The sequence below is a fragment of the Salvelinus namaycush genome, chromosome 39 (genome assembly GCF_016432855.1).
Source record: "Salvelinus namaycush isolate Seneca chromosome 39, SaNama_1.0, whole genome shotgun sequence".
Classification (NCBI taxonomy): Eukaryota; Metazoa; Chordata; class Actinopteri; order Salmoniformes; family Salmonidae; genus Salvelinus; species Salvelinus namaycush.
In genome coordinates this window covers 3,027,117-3,046,705 of record NC_052345.1, presented here as the reverse complement: position 1 = coordinate 3,046,705, position 19,589 = coordinate 3,027,117, and the positions used below count along the sequence as shown (strand labels likewise).

At 44.9% G+C, this 19,589-nt stretch overlaps 2 protein-coding genes across 2 annotated transcripts in view; one reads left to right on the top strand and one right to left on the bottom strand.

Annotated features, from left to right (window-relative positions):
- LOC120032827 (mitoferrin-2-like) overlaps positions 1 to 19,589 on the bottom strand; it is a 251,179-nt gene that overhangs the window by 160,449 nt on the left and 71,141 nt on the right. The gene's annotated exons all lie outside the window — the stretch shown is intronic.
- On the top strand, positions 7,781 to 19,240 carry LOC120032824 (aspartate aminotransferase, cytoplasmic-like). The gene is made up of 9 exons (XM_038979019.1): positions 7,781 to 8,009; positions 11,974 to 12,155; positions 12,945 to 13,068; positions 13,619 to 13,731; positions 14,039 to 14,143; positions 14,457 to 14,607; positions 14,929 to 15,094; positions 16,091 to 16,233; positions 18,037 to 19,240. Exons 1-9 carry the CDS (start codon positions 7,901 to 7,903, stop codon positions 18,174 to 18,176), a joined length of 1,233 nt encoding a protein of 410 aa, XP_038834947.1. The 5' UTR covers positions 7,781 to 7,900; the 3' UTR covers positions 18,177 to 19,240.

Sequence of the window (19,589 nt, the reverse complement as noted above, 5' to 3'; positions counted from 1 at the left end):
TGATGTAGGTATAGGGGTAAGGGGACAGGGGTACTAAAGTGATGTAGGTATAGGGGTAAGGGGACAGGGATACTAAAGTGATGTAGGTATAGGGGTAAGGGGACAGGGATACTAAAGTGATGTAGGTATAGAGGTAAGGGGACAGGGATACTAAAGTGATGTAGGTATAGGGGTAAGGGGTCAGGGATACTAAAGTGATGTAGGTATAGGGGTAAGGGGACAGGGATACTAAAGTGATGTAGGTATAGGGGTAAGGGGACAGGGACACTAAAGTGATGTAGGTATAGGGGTAAGGGGACAGGGATACTAAAGTGATGTAGGTATAGGGGTAAGGGGACAGGGATACTAAAGTGATGTAGGTATAGGGGTAAGGGGACAGGGATACTAAAGTGATGTAGGTATAGGGGTAAGGGGACAGGGACACTAAAGTGATGTAGGTATAGGGGTAAGGGGACAGGGATACTAAAGTGATGTAGGTATAGGGGTAAGGGGACAGGGGTACTAAAGTGATGTAGGTATAGGGGTAAGGGGACAGGGATACTAAAGTGATGTAGGTATAGGGGTAAAGGACAGGGATACTAAAGTGATGTAGGTATAGGGGTAAGGGGACAGGGATACTAAAGTGATGTAGGTATAGGGGTAAGGGACAGGGATACTAAAGTGATGTAGGTATAGGGGTAAGGGGACAGGGATACTAAAGTGATGTAGGTATAGGGGTAAGGGGACAGGGATACTAAAGTGATGTAGGTATAGGGGTAAAGGACAGGGATACTAAAGTGATGTAGGTATAGGGGTAAGGGGACAGGGATACTAAAGTGATGTAGGTATAGTGGTAAGGGGACAGGGATACTAAAGTGATGTAGGTATAGGGGTAAGGGGACAGGGATACTAAAGTGATGTAGGTATAGGGGTAAGGGGACAGGGATACTAAAGTGATGTAGGTATAGGGGTAAGGGGACAGGGACACTAAAGTGATGTAGGTATAGGGGTAAGGGGACAGGGATACTAAAGTGATGTAGGTATAGGGGTAAGGGGACAGGGATACTAAAGTGATGTAGGTATAGGGGTAAGGGGACAAAGATACTAAAGTGATGTAGGTATAGGGGTAAGGGGACAGGGACACTAAAGTGATGTAGGTATAGGGGTAAGGGGACAGGGATACTAAAGTGATGTAGGTATAGGGGTAAGGGGACAGGGGTACTAAAGTGATGTAGGTATAGGGGTAAGGGGACAGGGATACTAAAGTGATGTAGGTATAGGGGTAAAGGACAGGGATACTAAAGTGATGTAGGTATAGGGGTAAGGGGACAGGGATACTAAAGTGATGTAGGTATAGGGGTAAGGGACAGGGATACTAAAGTGATGTAGGTATAGGGGTAAGGGGACAGGGATACTAAAGTGATGTAGGTATAGTGGTAAGGGGACAGGGATACTAAAGTGATGTAGGTATAGGGGTAAGGGGACAGGGATACTAAAGTGATGTAGGTATAGGGGTAAGGGGACAGGGATACTAAAGTGATGTAGGTATAGGGGTAAGGGGACAGGGATACTAAAGTGATGTAGGTATAGGGGTAAGGGGACAGGGATACTAAAGTGATGTAGGTATAGGGGTAAGGGGACAGGGATACTAAAGTGATGTAGGTATAGGGGTAAGGGGACAGGGATACTAAAGTGATGTAGGTATAGGGGTAAGGGGACAGGGATACTAAAGTGATGTAGGTATAGGGGTAAGGGGACAGGGATACTAAAGTGATGTAGGTATAGGGGTAAGGGGTCAGGGATACTAAAGTGATGTAGGTATAGGGGTAATGGACAGGGATACTAAAGTGATGTAGGTATAGGGGTAAGGGGACAGGGATACTAAAGTGATGTAGGTATAGGGGTAAGGGGACAGGGATACTAAAGTGATGTAGGTATAGGGGTAAGGGGACAGGGATACTAAAGTGATGTAGGTATAGGGGTAAGGGGACAGGGATACTAAAGTGATGTAGGTATAGGGGTAAGGGGACAGGGATACTAAAGTGATGTAGGTATAGGGGTAAGGGGACAGGGATACTAAAGTGATGTAGGTATAGGGGTAAGGGGACAGGGATACTAAAGTGATGTAGGTATAGGGGTAATGGACAGGGATACTAAAGTGATGTAGGTATAGGGGTAAGGGGACAGGGATACTAAAGTGATGTAGGTATAGGGGTAAGGGGACAGGGATACTAAAGTGATGTAGGTATAGGGGTAAGGGGACAGGGATACTAAAGTGATGTAGGTATAGGGGTAATGGACAGGGATACTAAAGTGATGTAGGTATAGGGGTAAGGGGACAGGGATACTAAAGTGATGTAGGTATAGGGGTAATGGACAGGGATACTAAAGTGATGTAGGTATAGGGGTAAGGGGACAGGGATACTAAAGTGATGTAGGTATAGGGGTAAGGGGACAGGGACACTAAAGTGATGTAGGTATAGAGGTAAGGGACAGGGACACTAAAGTGATGTAGGTATAGGGGTAAGGGGACAGGGATACTAAAGTGATGTAGGTATAGGGGTAAGGGACAGGGATACTAAAGTGATGTAGGTATAGGGGTAAGGGGACAGGGGTACTAAAGTGATGTAGGTATAGGGGTAAGGGGACAGGGATACTAAAGTGATGTAGGTATAGGGGTAAGGGGACAGGGATACTAAAGTGATGTAGGTATAGGGGTAAGGGGACAGGGATACTAAAGTGATGTAGGTATAGGGGTAATGGACAGGGATACTAAAGTGATGTAGGTATAGGGGTAAGGGGACAGGGATACTAAAGTGATGTAGGTATAGGGGTAAAGGACAGGGATACTAAAGTGATGTAGGTATAGGGGTAAGGGGACAGGGATACTAAAGTGATGTAGGTATAGGGGTAAGGGGACAGGGATACTAAAGTGATGTAGGTATAGGGGTAAAGGACAGGGATACTAAAGTGATGTAGGTATAGGGGTAAGGGGACAGGGATACTAAAGTGATGTAGGTATAGGGGTAAAGGACAGGGATACTAAAGTGATGTAGGTATAGGGGTAAGGGGACAGGGATACTAAAGTGATGTAGGTATAGGGGTAAGGGACAGGGATACTAAAGTGATGTAGGTATAGGGGTAAGGGGACAGGGATACTAAAGTGATGTAGGTATAGGGGTAAGGGGACAGGGATACTAAAGTGATGTAGGTATAGGGGTAAAGGACAGGGATACTAAAGTGATGTAGGTATAGAGGTAAGGGGACAGGGATACTAAAGTGATGTAGGTATAGGGGTAAAGGACAGGGATACTAAAGTGATGTAGGTATAGGGGTAAAGGACAGGGATACTAAAGTGATGTAGGTATAGGGGTAAAGGACAGGGATACTAAAGTGATGTAGGTATAGGGGTAAGGGGACAGGGATACTAAAGTGATGTAGGTATAGGGGTAAGGGGACAGGGATACTAAAGTGATGTAGGTATAGGGGTAAGGGGACAGGGATACTAAAGTGATGTAGGTATAGGGGTAAGGGGACAGGGATACTAAAGTGATGTAGGTATAGGGGTAAGGGGACAGGGATACTAAAGTGATGTAGGTATAGGGGTAAAGGACAGGGATACTAAAGTGATGTAGGTATAGGGGTAAGGGGACAGGGATACTAAAGTGATGTAGGTATAGGGGTAAGGGGACAGGGACACTAAAGTGATGTAGGTATAGGGGTAAGGGGACAGGGATACTAAAGTGATGTAGGTATAGGGGTAAGGGGACAGGGGTACTAAAGTGATGTAGGTATAGGGGTAAGGGGACAGGGATACTAAAGTGATGTAGGTATAGGGGTAAGGGGACAGGGATACTAAAGTGATGTAGGTATAGGGGTAAGGGGACAGGGGTACTAAAGTGATGTAGGTATAGGGGTAAGGGGACAGGGATACTAAAGTGATGTAGGTATAGGGGTAAGGGGACAGGGATACTAAAGTGATGTAGGTATAGGGGTAAGGGGACAGGGATACTAAAGTGATGTAGGTATAGGGGTAAGGGGACAGGGATACTAAAGTGATGTAGGTATAGGGGTAAAGGACAGGGATACTAAAGTGATGTAGGTATAGGGGTAAGGGGACAGGGATACTAAAGTGATGTAGGTATAGGGGTAAGGGGACAGGGACACTAAAGTGATGTAGGTATAGGGGTAAGGGGACAGGGATACTAAAGTGATGTAGGTATAGGGGTAAGGGGACAGGGATACTAAAGTGATGTAGGTAGGTATGTATAGGGGTAAGGTGACTAGGCATCAGGTTATATGATAAACAGAGTAGCAGCAGCTTATATGGGAGTGGGTGTGCGGGTGTGTAGAGTCAGTATAAATGTATGTGAGTGGGTGTGTAGAGTCAGTATAAATGTATGTGAGTGGGTGTGTAGAGTCAGTATAAATATATGGGAGTGAGCAAATGATGGAGTGTGTCACGATCGTTATAAGGAGTGGACCAAGATGCAGCATGGTATGTTTCCATCCTTTATTTTGGAAGAGAAACTTAAAGAACAAAAACAATAAAGCGAACAAACGAAACGTGAAGCTCAGAGTAGTGCTCACAGGCAACTGTACCTAGACAAGATCCCACAAAGCACAAAGGGGAAATGGCTGCCTAAATATGATCCCCAATCAGAGACAACGATAAACAGCTGCCTCTGATTGGGAACCATACCAGGCCAAAATAGATATATAATTCCCCTAGATAACCCACCCTTAATCACACCCCGACCTAACCAACATGGAGAATAAACAGCTCTCTATGGTCAGGGCGTGACAGAGTGAGTGTTTGTATGTGTGCTGGAGGGACAGTGTGTGTGTGTGTGTGTGTGTGTGTGTGTGTGTGTGTGTGTGTGTGTGTGTGTGTGTGTGTGTGTGTGTGTGTGTGTGTGTGTGTGTGTGTGTGTGTGTGTGTGTGTGTGTGTGTGTGTGTGTGTGTGTGTGCGTGCGTGCTTGCATAGAGACAGTGCAGAGATTGAAATGGAAGGTCCATAAAATTACACTGTAAACTCAGACAGTCCGTGTAGCTATTTTGTTGTCTATTTATCAGTCGTATTGCTTGGAGGTAGAAGCTGTTCAAGAGCCTGTTGGTGTCAGACTTGATGCACCGGTACAAAGGTGTATCAAGGTAGAAACAGAGTTGGGACTAAGTCACTATTATTCGAGTCACAAGCAAGTGACAAGTTCCGAGTCTCAAGTCTAGTCACAAGTAGAACATCTCGAGTCAAGTCCAAGTCATACATTCTAAGAGCCAGTCAAGTCCAAGTCATACATTCTAGGAGCCAGTCAAGTCCAAGTTATACATTCTAAGAGCCAGTCAAGTCCAAGTCATACATTCTAAGAGCCAGTCAAGTCCAAGTGATACATTCTAAGAGCCAGTCAAGTCCAAGTCATACATTCTAAGAGCCAGTTAAGTCCAAGTCATACATTCTAAGAGCCAGTTATGTCCAAGTCATACATTCTAAGAGCCAGTTAAGTCCAAGTCATACATTCTAAGAGCCAGTCAATTCCAAGTCATACATTCTAAGAGCCAGTCAAGTCCAAGTCATACATTCTAAGAGCCAGTTATGTCCAAGTCATACATTCTAAGAGCCAGTTAAGTCCAAGTCATACATTCTAAGAGCCAGTCAAATCCAAGTCATACATTCTAAGAGCCAGTCAAGTCCAAGTCATACATTCTAAGAGCCAGTCAAGTCCAAGTCATACATTATAAGAGCCAGTCAAGTCCAAGTCATACATTCTAAGAGCCAGTCAAATCCAAGTCATACATTCTAAGAGCCAGTCAAGTCCAAGTCATACATTCTAAGAGCCAGTCAAATCCAAGTCATACATTCTAAGAGCCAGTCAAGTCCAAGTCATACATTCTAAGAGCCAGTCAAGTCCAAGTCATGCATTCTAAGAGGCAGTTATGTCCAAGTCATACATTCTAATAGCCAGTTAAGTCCAAGTCATACATTCTAAGAGCCAGTCAAATCCAAGTCATACATTCTAAGAGCCAGTCAAGTCCAAGTCATGCATTCTAAGAGGCAGTTATGTCCAAGTCATACATTCTAATAGCCAGTCAAATCCAAGTCATACATTCTAAGAGCCAGTCAAGTCCAAGTCATGTATTCTAAGAGGCAGTTATGTCCAAGTCATACATTCTAAGAGCCAGTCAAATCCAAGTCATACATTCTAAGAGCCAGTCAAGTCCAAGTCATACATTCTAAGAGCCAGTCAAGTCCAAGTCATGCATTCTAAGAGGCAGTTATGTCCAAGTCATACATTCTAATAGCCAGTTAAGTCCAAGTCATACATTCTAAGAGCCAGTCAAATCCAAGTCATACATTCTAAGAGCCAGTCAAGTCCAAGTCATGCATTCTAAGAGGCAGTTATGTCCAAGTCATACATTCTAATAGCCAGTCAAATCCAAGTCATACATTCTAAGAGCCAGTCAAGTCCAAGTCATGTATTCTAAGAGGCAGTTATGTCCAAGTCATACATTCTAATAGCCAGTTAAGTCCAAGTCATACATTCTAAGAGCCAGTCAAATCCAAGTCATACATTCTAAGAGCCAGTCAAGTCCAAGTCATGCATTCTAAGAGGCAGTCAAGTTGAGTCCAGTCACAAGTTTTTTCAAGTCAAGTCTCAAGTCAAGTAAAAACAATCTATACATGCAATGACTTGTTCAACTACAAGTCTGTGTCTATTTATTGAGGCTACCAGACAGCCCGTTTCTTTATTTTGTCTACAACACATTTTGATTATGTAATAATGAATTTGTACAATATATTCCAAATGCAAGCTTTATAACTAAATGATCAATTTCAAGCAATTTGTACATACCACAAGACCAGTAGGCCTATTGTTGCTTGATGCCCCATTGTTGGTGAGCTTGCAAAGTAAACAGTTAATATTCTTGGTAACCGAACAATTTTTGGAGCTGCATATTTATTAAAGGCAAAGACAGGGTTGGGAATCCCTGGGATAAAATGACAGCATATCTTGCATTGCTAGCTAAGGCTGACATCTTGTGGCGTAAGGAGGAATTGCATTGGTTTAATAGCCCGCAGCTTGCCTTGTAGACCTCCATTCCGCCAGCAAGAATAAGCAATACTTAGCAAGAATTTAGGCCGTTACCTCGGCTTTTTCCTAAATAAATGTCCTGCAATGAAGATCGTGAAAAATATTACAAATGGTCGAAATTCGTAACATGTTATGAGGAAATGTTAGCAGACTTCAAATTTAGTTTAACAATATGGAAAAATCAATAAAGTTAATCGCCTTTATAGCAAAAATGATATTATAGCGTTGACATTATTGTTTACAGCAAGTAATTATTACTAGATAGTTATCATGGCAACAACAATAATACAAATAACAAAACATTATTTATAATGCTACTATTAATAAAAATATGAATAATATTATTATAATAATTATAATAATCAACTTCAGAAAATACTTTTAAATCCCATTATTAATTAGCGCATTCGTTTTGCACGAAGTTCAGTACGTTTTTCACAGTGAACATACTGCACCGTAGTACACAATTACCTGTATACTGAAGGAGCAGGACGCTCCTCTGGGTGTAAACTCTGTAGATTTGGAAACTAGAAGTCTGAGTAAAATGGACCCCCCTTTCACTAAAACACCGTACAGTGCAATAAATAATATGAGCACACACACAAAACAATTTTTGACCATTTAGGCTTTGCACTGTCTCTTTATTCTGAAGGATTCCAGAAATCCGTGACCCGGAAGTACTTAGTTATTCTTTCCTGCTTCACAGCGGTACCTTGTAGCGCGTTGAAGGTGAAGCTCGCCTGTCTCTCCGCTGCAGCCTATCGGTGAGGTACTGAACAAGAACGACTCTCTCCCCTTCTCCTGCCCTGTACCGGGATCCGTTATAATCATGTCTATATTCGCCGAAGTACCTCAAGCCCCTCCAGTGGCCGTTTTTAAACTGACTGCCGATTTCAGAGAGGACACTCACGCGCAGAAGGTGAATTTGGGAGTCGGAGGTAAGAGAGAGAAGCTCCAACAAGCTATTCTAACTTACGTTTCGAATTTGCAACACAGACGGGTAAACTGCTTTGACCACGGCCACTAGTTTGAGTAGCATGATAATAGAATGCTTGCCAACTAACATGGCTTTGACCTTCCTCGTTAGCATGCTGGCTAACAGAGTAGTCGAAGTTTGACAGCAAGTGCAACTAGACTGCCGCATATATCAGCCATAGTTTTCTGCTAATACAGGGACATCTAGCTAGTATCTAACATGATTTACATGTTATGCTTTGCAGCATGAAAGCATTTATAAAACGCTGCTCATTCTGTAGTTTGACATTTGTTGGACACTGGACAGCAATGTGACCTCATGATTGATTCTACGAGAACCCGTGCGGTCCATACAGAACAGATCAGGCAGTCCGCAATAGAAGCGTATTATAAACTGTTAACTTCAGTTCGAACTCAGTCATCATAGGACTGGTGACGTCGGGTGACAGACCTTCCAAAAGGTCTGCGGTCATTCCTAAACATTGTAGATGAGGTCTGAATGCCATCGCCATACAATTAGGAATTGGATCTCTATGACCAGTGGGCTCTGGTCAGAACAGATAGTTATGCATGTGTTGGGTTTTGGAATAGATCACTCTGCCTTCACTACTAGGTTATATTGTCATCCCTTGCATTTCATTCATCAGTCTTCCAATGCCAAGGCTGTAGGGAATGCATGATTGTATCTTCTCACTCACCGTTTAAACCTGTTCCCCAAACAACGCTCTGTTAAATTCACAACGACAGACTTAGACAGGTGAACAATGGTTCTGACTAGAGGGAGAACAGCAGGGCTCATCAACTAGATTCTACACCGGGACCATTGTTTTTCTTGAGCCGATGCTCAGGGGAACATAATTACAAGTCATTTGTAGGCTGCAAATTGACGGCAAGAAGCCCAAACATATATAGTATTTGACTAGAACATAATCACATATTTGCATATGATCACATATCTCACTATTGTGCGTGGGAATACTTTGGAACAGATTTCCAAAATCATTTGGAGCTAGGCCCCCCACCCCCCCCAGAAATAACCTGCGGGCCAAATTCGGCCAGTTGGGGAACCTAGGAGTACAGCTACGACTAGAAGTTACTTTTTCATAGCAGGTAAGGAGAATTTAGATTTAGGTTAGAAGACTTAGGTTAGGAAAAGGGATGGGGTTAGCTCAACCTGCTAGGAAAAGGGAGGGGGTTAGCTCAACCTGCTAGGAAAAGGGATGGGGTTAGCTCAACCTGCTAGGAAAAGGAGTGGGGTTAGCTCAACCTGCTAGGAAAAGGAGTGGGGTTAGCTCAACCTGCTAGGAAACGGGATGGGGTTAGCTCAACCTGCTAGGAAACGGGATGGGGTTAGCTCAACCTGCTAGGAAAGGGAGGGGGTTAGCTCAACCTGCTAGGAAAAGGGAGGGGGATAGCTCAACCTGCTAGGAAAAGGGATGGGGTTAGCTCAACCTGCTAGGAAAAGGGATGGGGTTAGCTCAACCTGCTAGGAAAAGGGATGGGGTTACCTCAATCTGCTAGGAAAAGGGAGGGGGTTAGCTCAACCTGCTAGGAAAAGGGATGGGGTTAGCTCAACCTGCTAGGAAAAGGGAGGGGGTTAGCTCAGCCTGCAAGGAAAAGGGAGGGGGTTAGCTCAACCTGCAAGGAAAAGGGAGGGGGTTAGCTCAACCTGTTAGGAAAAGGGATGGGGTTAGCTCAACCTGCTAGGAAAAGGGAGGGGGTTAGCTCAACCTGCTAGGAAAAGGGAGGGGGTTAGCTCAACCTGCTAGGAAAAGGGAGGGGGTTAGCTCAACCTGCTAGGAAAAGGGAGGGGGTTAGCTCAACCTGCAAGGAAAAGGGAGGGGGTTAGCTCAACCTGCAAGGAAAAGGGAGGGGGTTAGCTCAACCTGCAAGGAAAAGGGAGGGGGTTAGCTCAACCTGCTAGGAAAAGGGAGGGGGTTAGCTCAACCTGCTAGGAAAAGGGAGGGGGTTAGCTCAACCTGCTAGGAAAAGGGAGGGGGTTAGCTCAACCTGCTAGGAAAAGGGAGGGGGTTAGCTCAACCTGCTAGGAAAAGGGAGGGGGTTAGCTCAACCTGCTAGGAAAAGGGAGGGGTTAGCTCAACCTGCTAGGAAAAGGGAGGGGGTTAGCTCAACCTGCTAGGAAAAGGGAGGGGGTTAGCTCAACCTGCTAGGAAAAGGGATGGGGTTAGCTCAACCTGCTAGGAAAAGGGATGGGGTTAGCTCAACCTGCTAGGAAAAGGGAGGGGGTTAGCTCAACCTGCTAGGAAAAGGGAGGGGGTTAGCTCAACCTGCTAGGAAAAGGGATGGGGTTAGCTCAACCTGCTAGGAAAAGTCACTTCCGCTCGTACTCCCTCGGTAGTAGCTACAGAACCTAGAGCCAAGGGCCTCATAACACAACACCACACAGGACTCCTGGGAAAATATCGCCTGGTTGTTGTTGGCAGTGAGAGACTGATGCTAGTAGAAACAGGGTGTGTTGAGGAACTGTTATAATAAACTAGTTGGGCTTGTCTTGTGACCTTGATGAATCAGTATTTGGTATAATGAACTGCAGGAAGGGGAAAAAACCCCAAAGAAAAGTAGCTTCTAACCAGCTTGCCTACATGTCTGTAGTTTCCCCTTAGACTAGACCAGGGCCTGGTGTAGGCCAGCCAGCTTGCCTACATGTCTGTAGTTTCCCCTTAGACTAGACCAGGGCCTGGTGTAGGCCAGCCAGCTAGCCTACATGTCTGTAGTTTCCCCTTAGACTAGACCAGGGCCTGGTGTAGGCCAGCCAGCTAGGCTACATGTATGTAGTTTCCCCTTCGACTAGACCAGGGCCTGGTGTAGGCCAGCCAGCTAGGCTACATGTATGTAGTTTCCCCTTCGACTAGACCAGGGCCTGGTATAGGCCAGCCAGCCAGCTAGCTATTTGTTGTGAACTTTGGTAACTGACTATCAACGGCTGTAATTTGATCCTCAATTGTAGAGCGCACCGGCCTGGACTGGAAAGGAGAGAAATTGAAAGGCTTTCCTTAGAGAGGGAAATTAAGCTCCTTGGAAGTCACATGCACAGGCGTGTGCACACACACACACACACACACACACACACACACACACACACACACACACACACACACACACACACACACACACACACACACACTTATTCTTCAGGCCAGGGTGACCTCCAGCAGAGCAGGGTGTGACAGCAGACTGCATGAATTGAACATACTGCTGCACTATGGCTGTGTTGCAGCCTGCTAGTGGTCATTATGAAAAGTTGTTTTGGTGTCAACCATCAACATTTTTAAGTAGGCTTATTATAACTAGGCTATTGTACACTCTGTAATACTTGTTTTTGTCTCTCCAGTTAGATACAGTATATAATGTCTCCTCTCTCTCCTCAGCCTACCGTACAGATGACTGTCTACCGTGGGTCCTGCCTAGATAGACAGTTAGATACAGTATATAATGTCTCCTCTCTCTCTCTCTCTCCTCAGCCTACCGTACAGATGACTGTCTACCATGGGTCCTGCCTAGATAGACCGTTAGATACAGTATATAATGTCTCCTCTCTCTCTCTCTCCTCAGCCTACCGTACAGATGACTGTCTACTGTGGGTCCTGCCTAGATAGACAGTTAGACACAGTATATAATGTCTCCTCTCTCTCCTCAGCCTACCGTACAGATGACTGTCTACCATGGGTCCTGCCTAGATAGACCGTTAGATACAGTATATAATGTCTCCTCTCTCTCCTCAGCATACCGTACAGATGACTGTCTACCATGGGTCCTGCCTAGATAGACCGTTAGATACAGTATATAATGTCTCCTCTCTCTCTCTCTCCTCAGCCTACCGTACAGATGACTGTCTACCATGGGTCCTGCCTAGATAGACCGTTAGATACAGTATATAATGTCTCCTCTCTCTCTCTCTCTCCTCAGCCTACCGTACAGATGACTGTCTACCGTGGGTCCTGCCCGTAGTGAAGAAGGTAGAGAAGATGATAGTGGAGGACAACAGTCTGAACCACGAGTATCTTCCCATCCTGGGTCTCCCTGAGCTCCGCTCTGCTGCCTCCAAGGTGGCCCTGGGGGATGACAGCCCCGCCATCAAGGACGGAAGGGTAGGTAGCAGGGAGGGACACATGTATATATATAGACACATACCAGAGTTGGGCAGAATTGAATTGAAAATGCCTCAGAAATTCCCATAAAATGATTGAATTGAAGTCGTAAGGAGAATACAGAATTACAATTTTTACTTAAAGGAAATAGAATTGAGTGAAATTCTATTAATTTGAAGTGTCTCTTCTATTCTACATTAGGTTAGTCTATACAAGTATACATCTTGTGCCTAAAACATCAAACATGTCATAATATACATGCATATAAAACAATCCATTTTCAGGACAACATCTTGAAATGTATGATCAAAGAAAACGACACCTGTATGTGAATATTCAAAGTTATTATATTTTATTAATCACTTACATTTAGTTAAATATGGGGGAAATACTACATTTCCCAGCATTAGTTCAACCCTCAAGTTGACCCTGAGGCCTTGAAAAAGAAGCCAAACAAATGAAATGGTTGGTGGAAATGTAATGGTCTGTTCTAAGCACTAAGGTTAAGAGAGTTGATGAACATTGTTTCCAGGGAAAAGTGATATATTACTTGGTATCTGGAAGTGTGACCTGTCAGATTCAATATAACTCGTTCCATGACTCAGTCCAATTTCTTTGAATTGCACTGAATTAAATTATACTTCCTGTAACTCAAGTTCTACATCGTGGGGTGGAAGTCAACACACACACACACACACACACACACACACACACACACACACACACACACACACACACAGTCTTCTGCCTTGCCCTGCCCAAATGTTGAGGTTTTCTCTCTCTTTCCAGGTGGGAGCGGTCCAGGCATTGGGAGGTACCGGTGCGTTGAGGATCGGGGCGGAGTTTCTGAGGCGCTGGTACAACGGCACCAACAACACGGCCACGCCCGTCTACGTCTCCGCGCCAACCTGGGGTCAGTGGGCGGAGCTACTACCAACTCATTTACATGGAATTGATTTAGCCAGGATTTTCCAGGAAGTCCTGGGTTCCATAGAACCAATAAGGACTGTTTAGATGACAAGATAACCATAGAACCAATAAGGACTGTTTAGATACCAAGATAACCATAGAACCAATAAGGACTGTTTAGATAACCATAGAACCAATAAGGACTGTTTAGATGACAAGATAACCATAGAACCAATAAGGACTGTTTAGATGACAAGATAACCAATAAGGACTGTTTAGATGACAAGATAACCATAGAACCAATAAGGACTGTTTAGATAACAAGATAACCATAGAACCAATAAGGACTGTTTAGATAACAAGATAACCATAGAACCAATAAGGACTGTTTAGATAACTGAGACACAGCAGCAGACACACAGAGCACAATCAACATATTCTACTTCTATTGAGTCATCATCCCCCTAAGAGCACAACATACTGAACAAATACCCTCTTCTCCACCGCCTCCTCCTCGCCATCTTCTTCTTTCTCCTCCTTCTCTCCTCCTATAGAGAACCACAATGCAGTGTTTTCTGATGCTGGGTTTAAAGATATCCGCCCCTACCACTACTGGGACGGAGCAAAGAAAGGCCTGGACGTGACTGGTATAATGGATGACCTGGAGGTGAGAGAGGGGCGGAGGGAGGGTGAGGGACTTGAGTTAGAGCGACATCATGCATGATTTAGGCTACAACAAGCTGTGGATGAGCATCTCGCATTAATATTTCAGTTTGGTTTTCAGTTGTGTATCAGAACAACCAGTAATCTGAACAACAGATAACACACTGCAAACTGTTTTGCCGTCAGCCCCGTTTCACGCTGACATTTGACTACTCAGAATCATTTTCATGAGATTTACTTGAACGCAGACATTCTTTCAAATGCACATCCCTAATCCTGTTCTTGATCATTGATGTGTGTTATTTTGTCAGAACGCTCCAGAACACTCTATCTTTGTGCTCCATGCCTGTGCCCACAACCCCACTGGGACAGACCCCACACCTGACGAATGGAAGACGATCGCTGAGGTCATGAAGGTGAGACAGGGGAGACAGCAGGAATGTATTCACTAGGAACCAAACGGAACCAAACGGGGCGGGACCTACCTGAAGTTGTCCAATAGAAACTCTAGTTTCATTGCAAAAAGCTTTCCATTTGGATGAAATAGTTTCTGTACTGCGACTAATGAATTCTCCCCAGGGGAACGGACTTCTCACAATCCCAACCATTATCCATCTGGCTCGTTTATATTTTGGTAACTTTTTGTTTTTCCTTTCTACCCTCTCAATTCAATTCTCTCTCTTTCCCTTCTCCTCCCTCCTCTCTCTGTGTCCCTTCTCCCCCCCCCAGAGGAGGAAGCTGTTTGTGTTCTTTGACTCAGCCTACCAGGGTTTTGCATCAGGCAGTCTGGATAAAGATGCCTGGGCCATCCGCTACTTTGTCTCTGAAGGATTTGAGCTGCTCTGTGCCCAGTCCTTCTCCAAGAACTTTGGCCTCTACAGTGAGTCTATAGACAGACACGTACATCGTGGTCCTCTGTGTCTCCGGTGGTAGAGCATGGTGCTTGTAACGCCAGGATAGTGGGTTCAATTCCCGGGACCACCCATACGTAAAATGGATAAAATGTCTGTTAAATGGCATATATTATACATAGACATGGACACCAACATGTAACACACACACACACACACACACACACACAGTCTGCTGCTGTGGCCACATTTCAGAGTTTCTGCTTACATTTTTCATATGGTCACAAACTCTCAGCCACTTAAACACACTGTGTGACGCTAATCCTCCATTTTGTTCCTTTGTCCTCCAGATGAGCGTGTTGGTAACCTGACAGTAGTGGCCCAGGATAAAGACAACCTGGCCCGTGTTCTGTCCCAGATGGAGAAGATCGTCAGGACCACCTGGTCCAACCCTCCCTCTCAGGGGGCGCGCATCGTAGCCATCACACTCAACAACCCCGATCTGTTCATAGAATGGTACGGTCAAAAATATAACCCTTTATACTCAACAACCCAATTCTCTGCACAGAATGGTACAGTCCAACAACATTCCCTTCTAAGTTAACCCTGAGGAGTTCCCTGAATGGTACAGTCCAAGTTTTGACAACTGCTCCATTGTTGTACATTAACTGCTCCTATTGGGTTGTACATTAATAACTGTGCTTCCTTATTGGGGATTGTTGTACATTAATAACTGTGCTTCCTTATTGGGGATTGTTGTACGTTAATAACTGTGCTTCCTTATTGGGGATTGTTGTACGTTAATAACTGTGCTTCCTTATTGGGGATTGTTGTACGTTAATAACTGTGCTTCCTTATTGGGGATTGTTGTACGTTAATAACTGTGCTTCCTTATTGGGGATTGTTGTACGTTAATAGCTGTGCTTCCTTATTGGGGATTGTTGTACGTTAATAGCTGTGCTTCCTTATTGGGGATTGTTGTACGTTAATAACTGTGCTTCCTTATTGGGGATTGTTGTACGTTAATAACTGTGCTTCCTTATTGGGGATTGTTGTACGTTAATAACTGTGCTTCCTTATTGGGGATTGTTGTACGTTAATAACTGTGCTTCCTTATTGGGGATTGTTGTACGTTAATAACTGTGCTTCCTTATTGGGGATTGTTGTACGTTAATAGCTGTGCTTCCTTATTGGGGATTGTTGTACGTTAATAGCTGTGCTTCCTTATTGGGGATTGTTGTACGTTAATAGCTGTGCTTCCTTATTGGGGATTGTTGTAAGCCACGTTCTGTTGGTGGCAGATTTTTGTAAGACTGCCGTTCCCATTCAGATCAGTGATATAGAGTTGAAGCTGTCCCACTCCCCGTGGGCTGTAGGAAGGGTAACGTCCTGTTGATGAGACCAGCTGAATGCTAAACTAACCAACTCTCTCTCCTGTAGGAAGGGTAACGTCCTGTTGATGAGACCAGCTGAAGGCTAAACTAACCAACTCTCTCTCCCTCTCTCCTGTAGGAAGGGTAATGTAAAGACCATGGCTGACCGTGTGTTGTTGATGAGAGACCAGTTGAAGGCTAAGCTCATTGCTCTGGGGACGCCTGGCACCTGGGACCACATCACTCAGCAGATCGGCATGTTCAGCTTCACCGGACTCAACCGTAAGAGTTTCCCAAACACACAGACATGTACGCAGGCACATCCAAGCAGACCGGGCATAAGAGTTTCCCAAACACACAGACATGTATGCAGGCACATCCAAGCAGACCGGGCATAAGAGTTTCCCAAACACACAGACATGTACGCAGGCACATCCAAGCAGACCGGGCATAAACGTTTCCCAAACACACACATGTACGCAGGCACATCCAAGCAGACCGGGCATAAACGTTTCCCAAACACACAGACATGTACGCAGGCACATCCAAGCAGACCGGGCATAAGAGTTTCCCAAACACACAGACATGTACGCAGGCACATCCAAGCAGACCGGGCATAAACGTTTCCCAAACACACAGACATGTACGCAGGCACATCCAAGCAGACCGGGCATAAGAGTTTCCCAAACACACAGACATGTACGCAGGCACATCCAAGCAGACCGGGCATAAGAGTTTCCCAAACACACAGACATGTACGCAGGCACATCCAAGCAGACCGGGCATAAGAGTTTCCCAAACACACAGACATGTACGCAGGCACATCCAAGCAGACCGGGCATAAGAGTTTCCCAAACACACAGACATGTACGCAGGCACATCCAAGCAGACCGGGCATAAGAGTTTCCCAAACACACAGACATGTACGCAGGCACATCCAAGCAGACCGGGCATAAGAGTTTCCCAAACACACAGACATGTACGCAGGCACATCCAAGCAGACCGGGCATAAGAGTTTCCCAAACACACAGACATGTACGCAGGCACATCCAAGCAGACCGGGCATAAGAGTTTCCCAAACACACAGACATGTACGCAGGCACATCCAAGCAGACCGGGCATAAGAGTTTCCCAAACACACAGACATGTACGCAGGCACATCCAAGCAGACCGGGCATAAGAGTTTCCCAAACACACAGACATGTACGCAGGCACATCCAAGCAGACCGGGCATAAGAGTTTCCCAAACACACAGACATGTACGCAGGCACATCCAAGCAGACCGGGCATAAGAGTTTCCCAAACACACAGACATGTACGCAGGCACATCCAAGCAGACCGGGCATAAGAGTTTCCCAAACACACAGACATGTACGCAGGCACATCCAAGCAGACCGGGCATAAGAGTTTCCCAAACACACAGACATGTACGCAGGCACATCCAAGCAGACCGGGCATAAGAGTTTCCCAAACACACAGACATGTACGCAGGCACATCCAAGCAGACCGGGCATAAGAGTTTCCCAAACACACAGACATGTACCCAGGCACATCCAAGCAGACCGGGCATAAACGTTTCCCAAACACACAGATATGTACCCAGGCACATCCAAGCAGACCGGGCATAAACGTTTCCCAAACACACAGACATGTACCCAGGCACATCCAAGCAGACCGGGCATAAGAGTTTCCCAAACACACAGACATGTACGCAGGCACATCCAAGCAGACCGGGCATAATCTGTGCACGTGTAATCACACCTTTTTTTGACCGGGTGTTTTTTTTTTGTTGCTAAAATATGAAACGATGCCCCGGGCATTATGAGACCGGCGCTTGTCGGAGACTGCGTTTTTAATGGACTTTTTCCGGTAAGTTACAGAAACATGCACGCTCAACTACACACACAGATCCTCACACACGAATACAATTCTACAACTTAGATATGTTTCCTCTCCCTACAGTCTACAGCTAAGCAGATTGATTACATGATCAACATAGACAGTTGGCTGTCATTTTCATAACATTCTCTCTTCCTCCCTCTCTTCCTTCCTCCCTCTCTTTCTCCCTCTCCTTCCTCCCTCCAGCTAAGCAGGTGCAGTACATGATTAAGGAGAAGCATGTCTACCTGATGGCCAGCGGTCGTATCAACATGTGTGGCCTCACCTCCAAGAACATCGACTATGTCGCAGAGTCCATCCATGAGACAGTGTCCAAGGTCCAGTAAGGCCCCGCCGTCCACATCCAGCTACTTCCCGCTTCCTATCCACCACAGGAAGTACTGTTAACTGTCACGTGTGGTCTCGTCAAGCACCCCCTTCTGTGACAACACATCCTCTATAAGCAGTGCTCTAACCATCTATTGGTTGTAAAATGTAGAAGAGCGACGATATGACACGTGTTCACAACAATCAATGTTAATGATCAACAGTATAACTGGTGTCTGTCCATCTTCTCTCCTCCTCAGATTACTGAGCCATCTGTAAACAATCTGAATGCAGACCTCTAGTCGAAGTATTTCACTCTCCTGGCGATCGTTACGTTGCCTTTTATTTATTTTATTGTGCCATTTCTGGTTTTGAAAATGTATAAAAGATGACTGTGTGCACTTTGTTTAAAAAAAATAAATGTTTCAGAGCACTTGAAAGTGAAGCATTGCCAGAAGTTGAGTGAAAAGTTTGTGTAAAATGAATTGTGTGATTGTGTGTTCTACATACGAGCCCCCAGACCTCCTATCTACAGACAACCACAATGCTTCTGAACGTCTTTTATATAGAACTGGTTCCATTTAACAATCGCCACGTTCTAGAATGTGTGAAATGGTGCATTGTGGATCAAATGCTCTGTGATGTCATGTGACAGGCTTGAAAGGTTCTTTACAGTTCATGCATGTGCCTAATAGGTCAAACGTTACCAGGAAATGCCCTCTGATAGGGTGATATGACCTTTTCTAAACATTTGAGCAGCTATATGCAGATATGGCCTATAGGAAAAGCACATACCACTACTGTGGTAATAGTTGAACCACGTAAATGTCTGTGGCTTAGGTTCCGTGTTAGGCATGTACTTGGTGTGATGAAACACTCCTATTCATAATAATGCTACTTATGAATGATTGTTAATCTCCGCCTTTAACGGTTCTGTATTTGTTTTGTTGTGATGTTTTGTTCACTGTACACATACGGTTGGTCTTCCAACACACAGCCACACGCCATTTGATTGCCATGGTTATATTGACATCCTGTATGTACATTCATACAGCTAATAATAAATTATGAATCGTGTACTAAACTGAATGTAATTTCTCCTTTATTCTCTACCTGTGTACATGGCTGTTTTAATCTAGTTCTAAAAGACTAAACACTGCCGACGGACGGTTAAAAGCACCGGTCGGCTGACTGATCGACCTACTGCCTCTGACCACAGAATATCAGCCGCCATTTTCTGTTTTAATTTCCAAAAAGATGCTACATGTTGAATCGCCACCGTTCATCAACATCCAGCAGGTAATTGACTGCCCAGATGGGTTTGGGGTATTTTATTAGGATCCCCATTACCTGTTGTGAAAGCAGCAGCTACTCTTCCTGGGGTCCTCTGTGGGACACTCAATCACAGACACCCCGAATCCCTTTTGGAATTC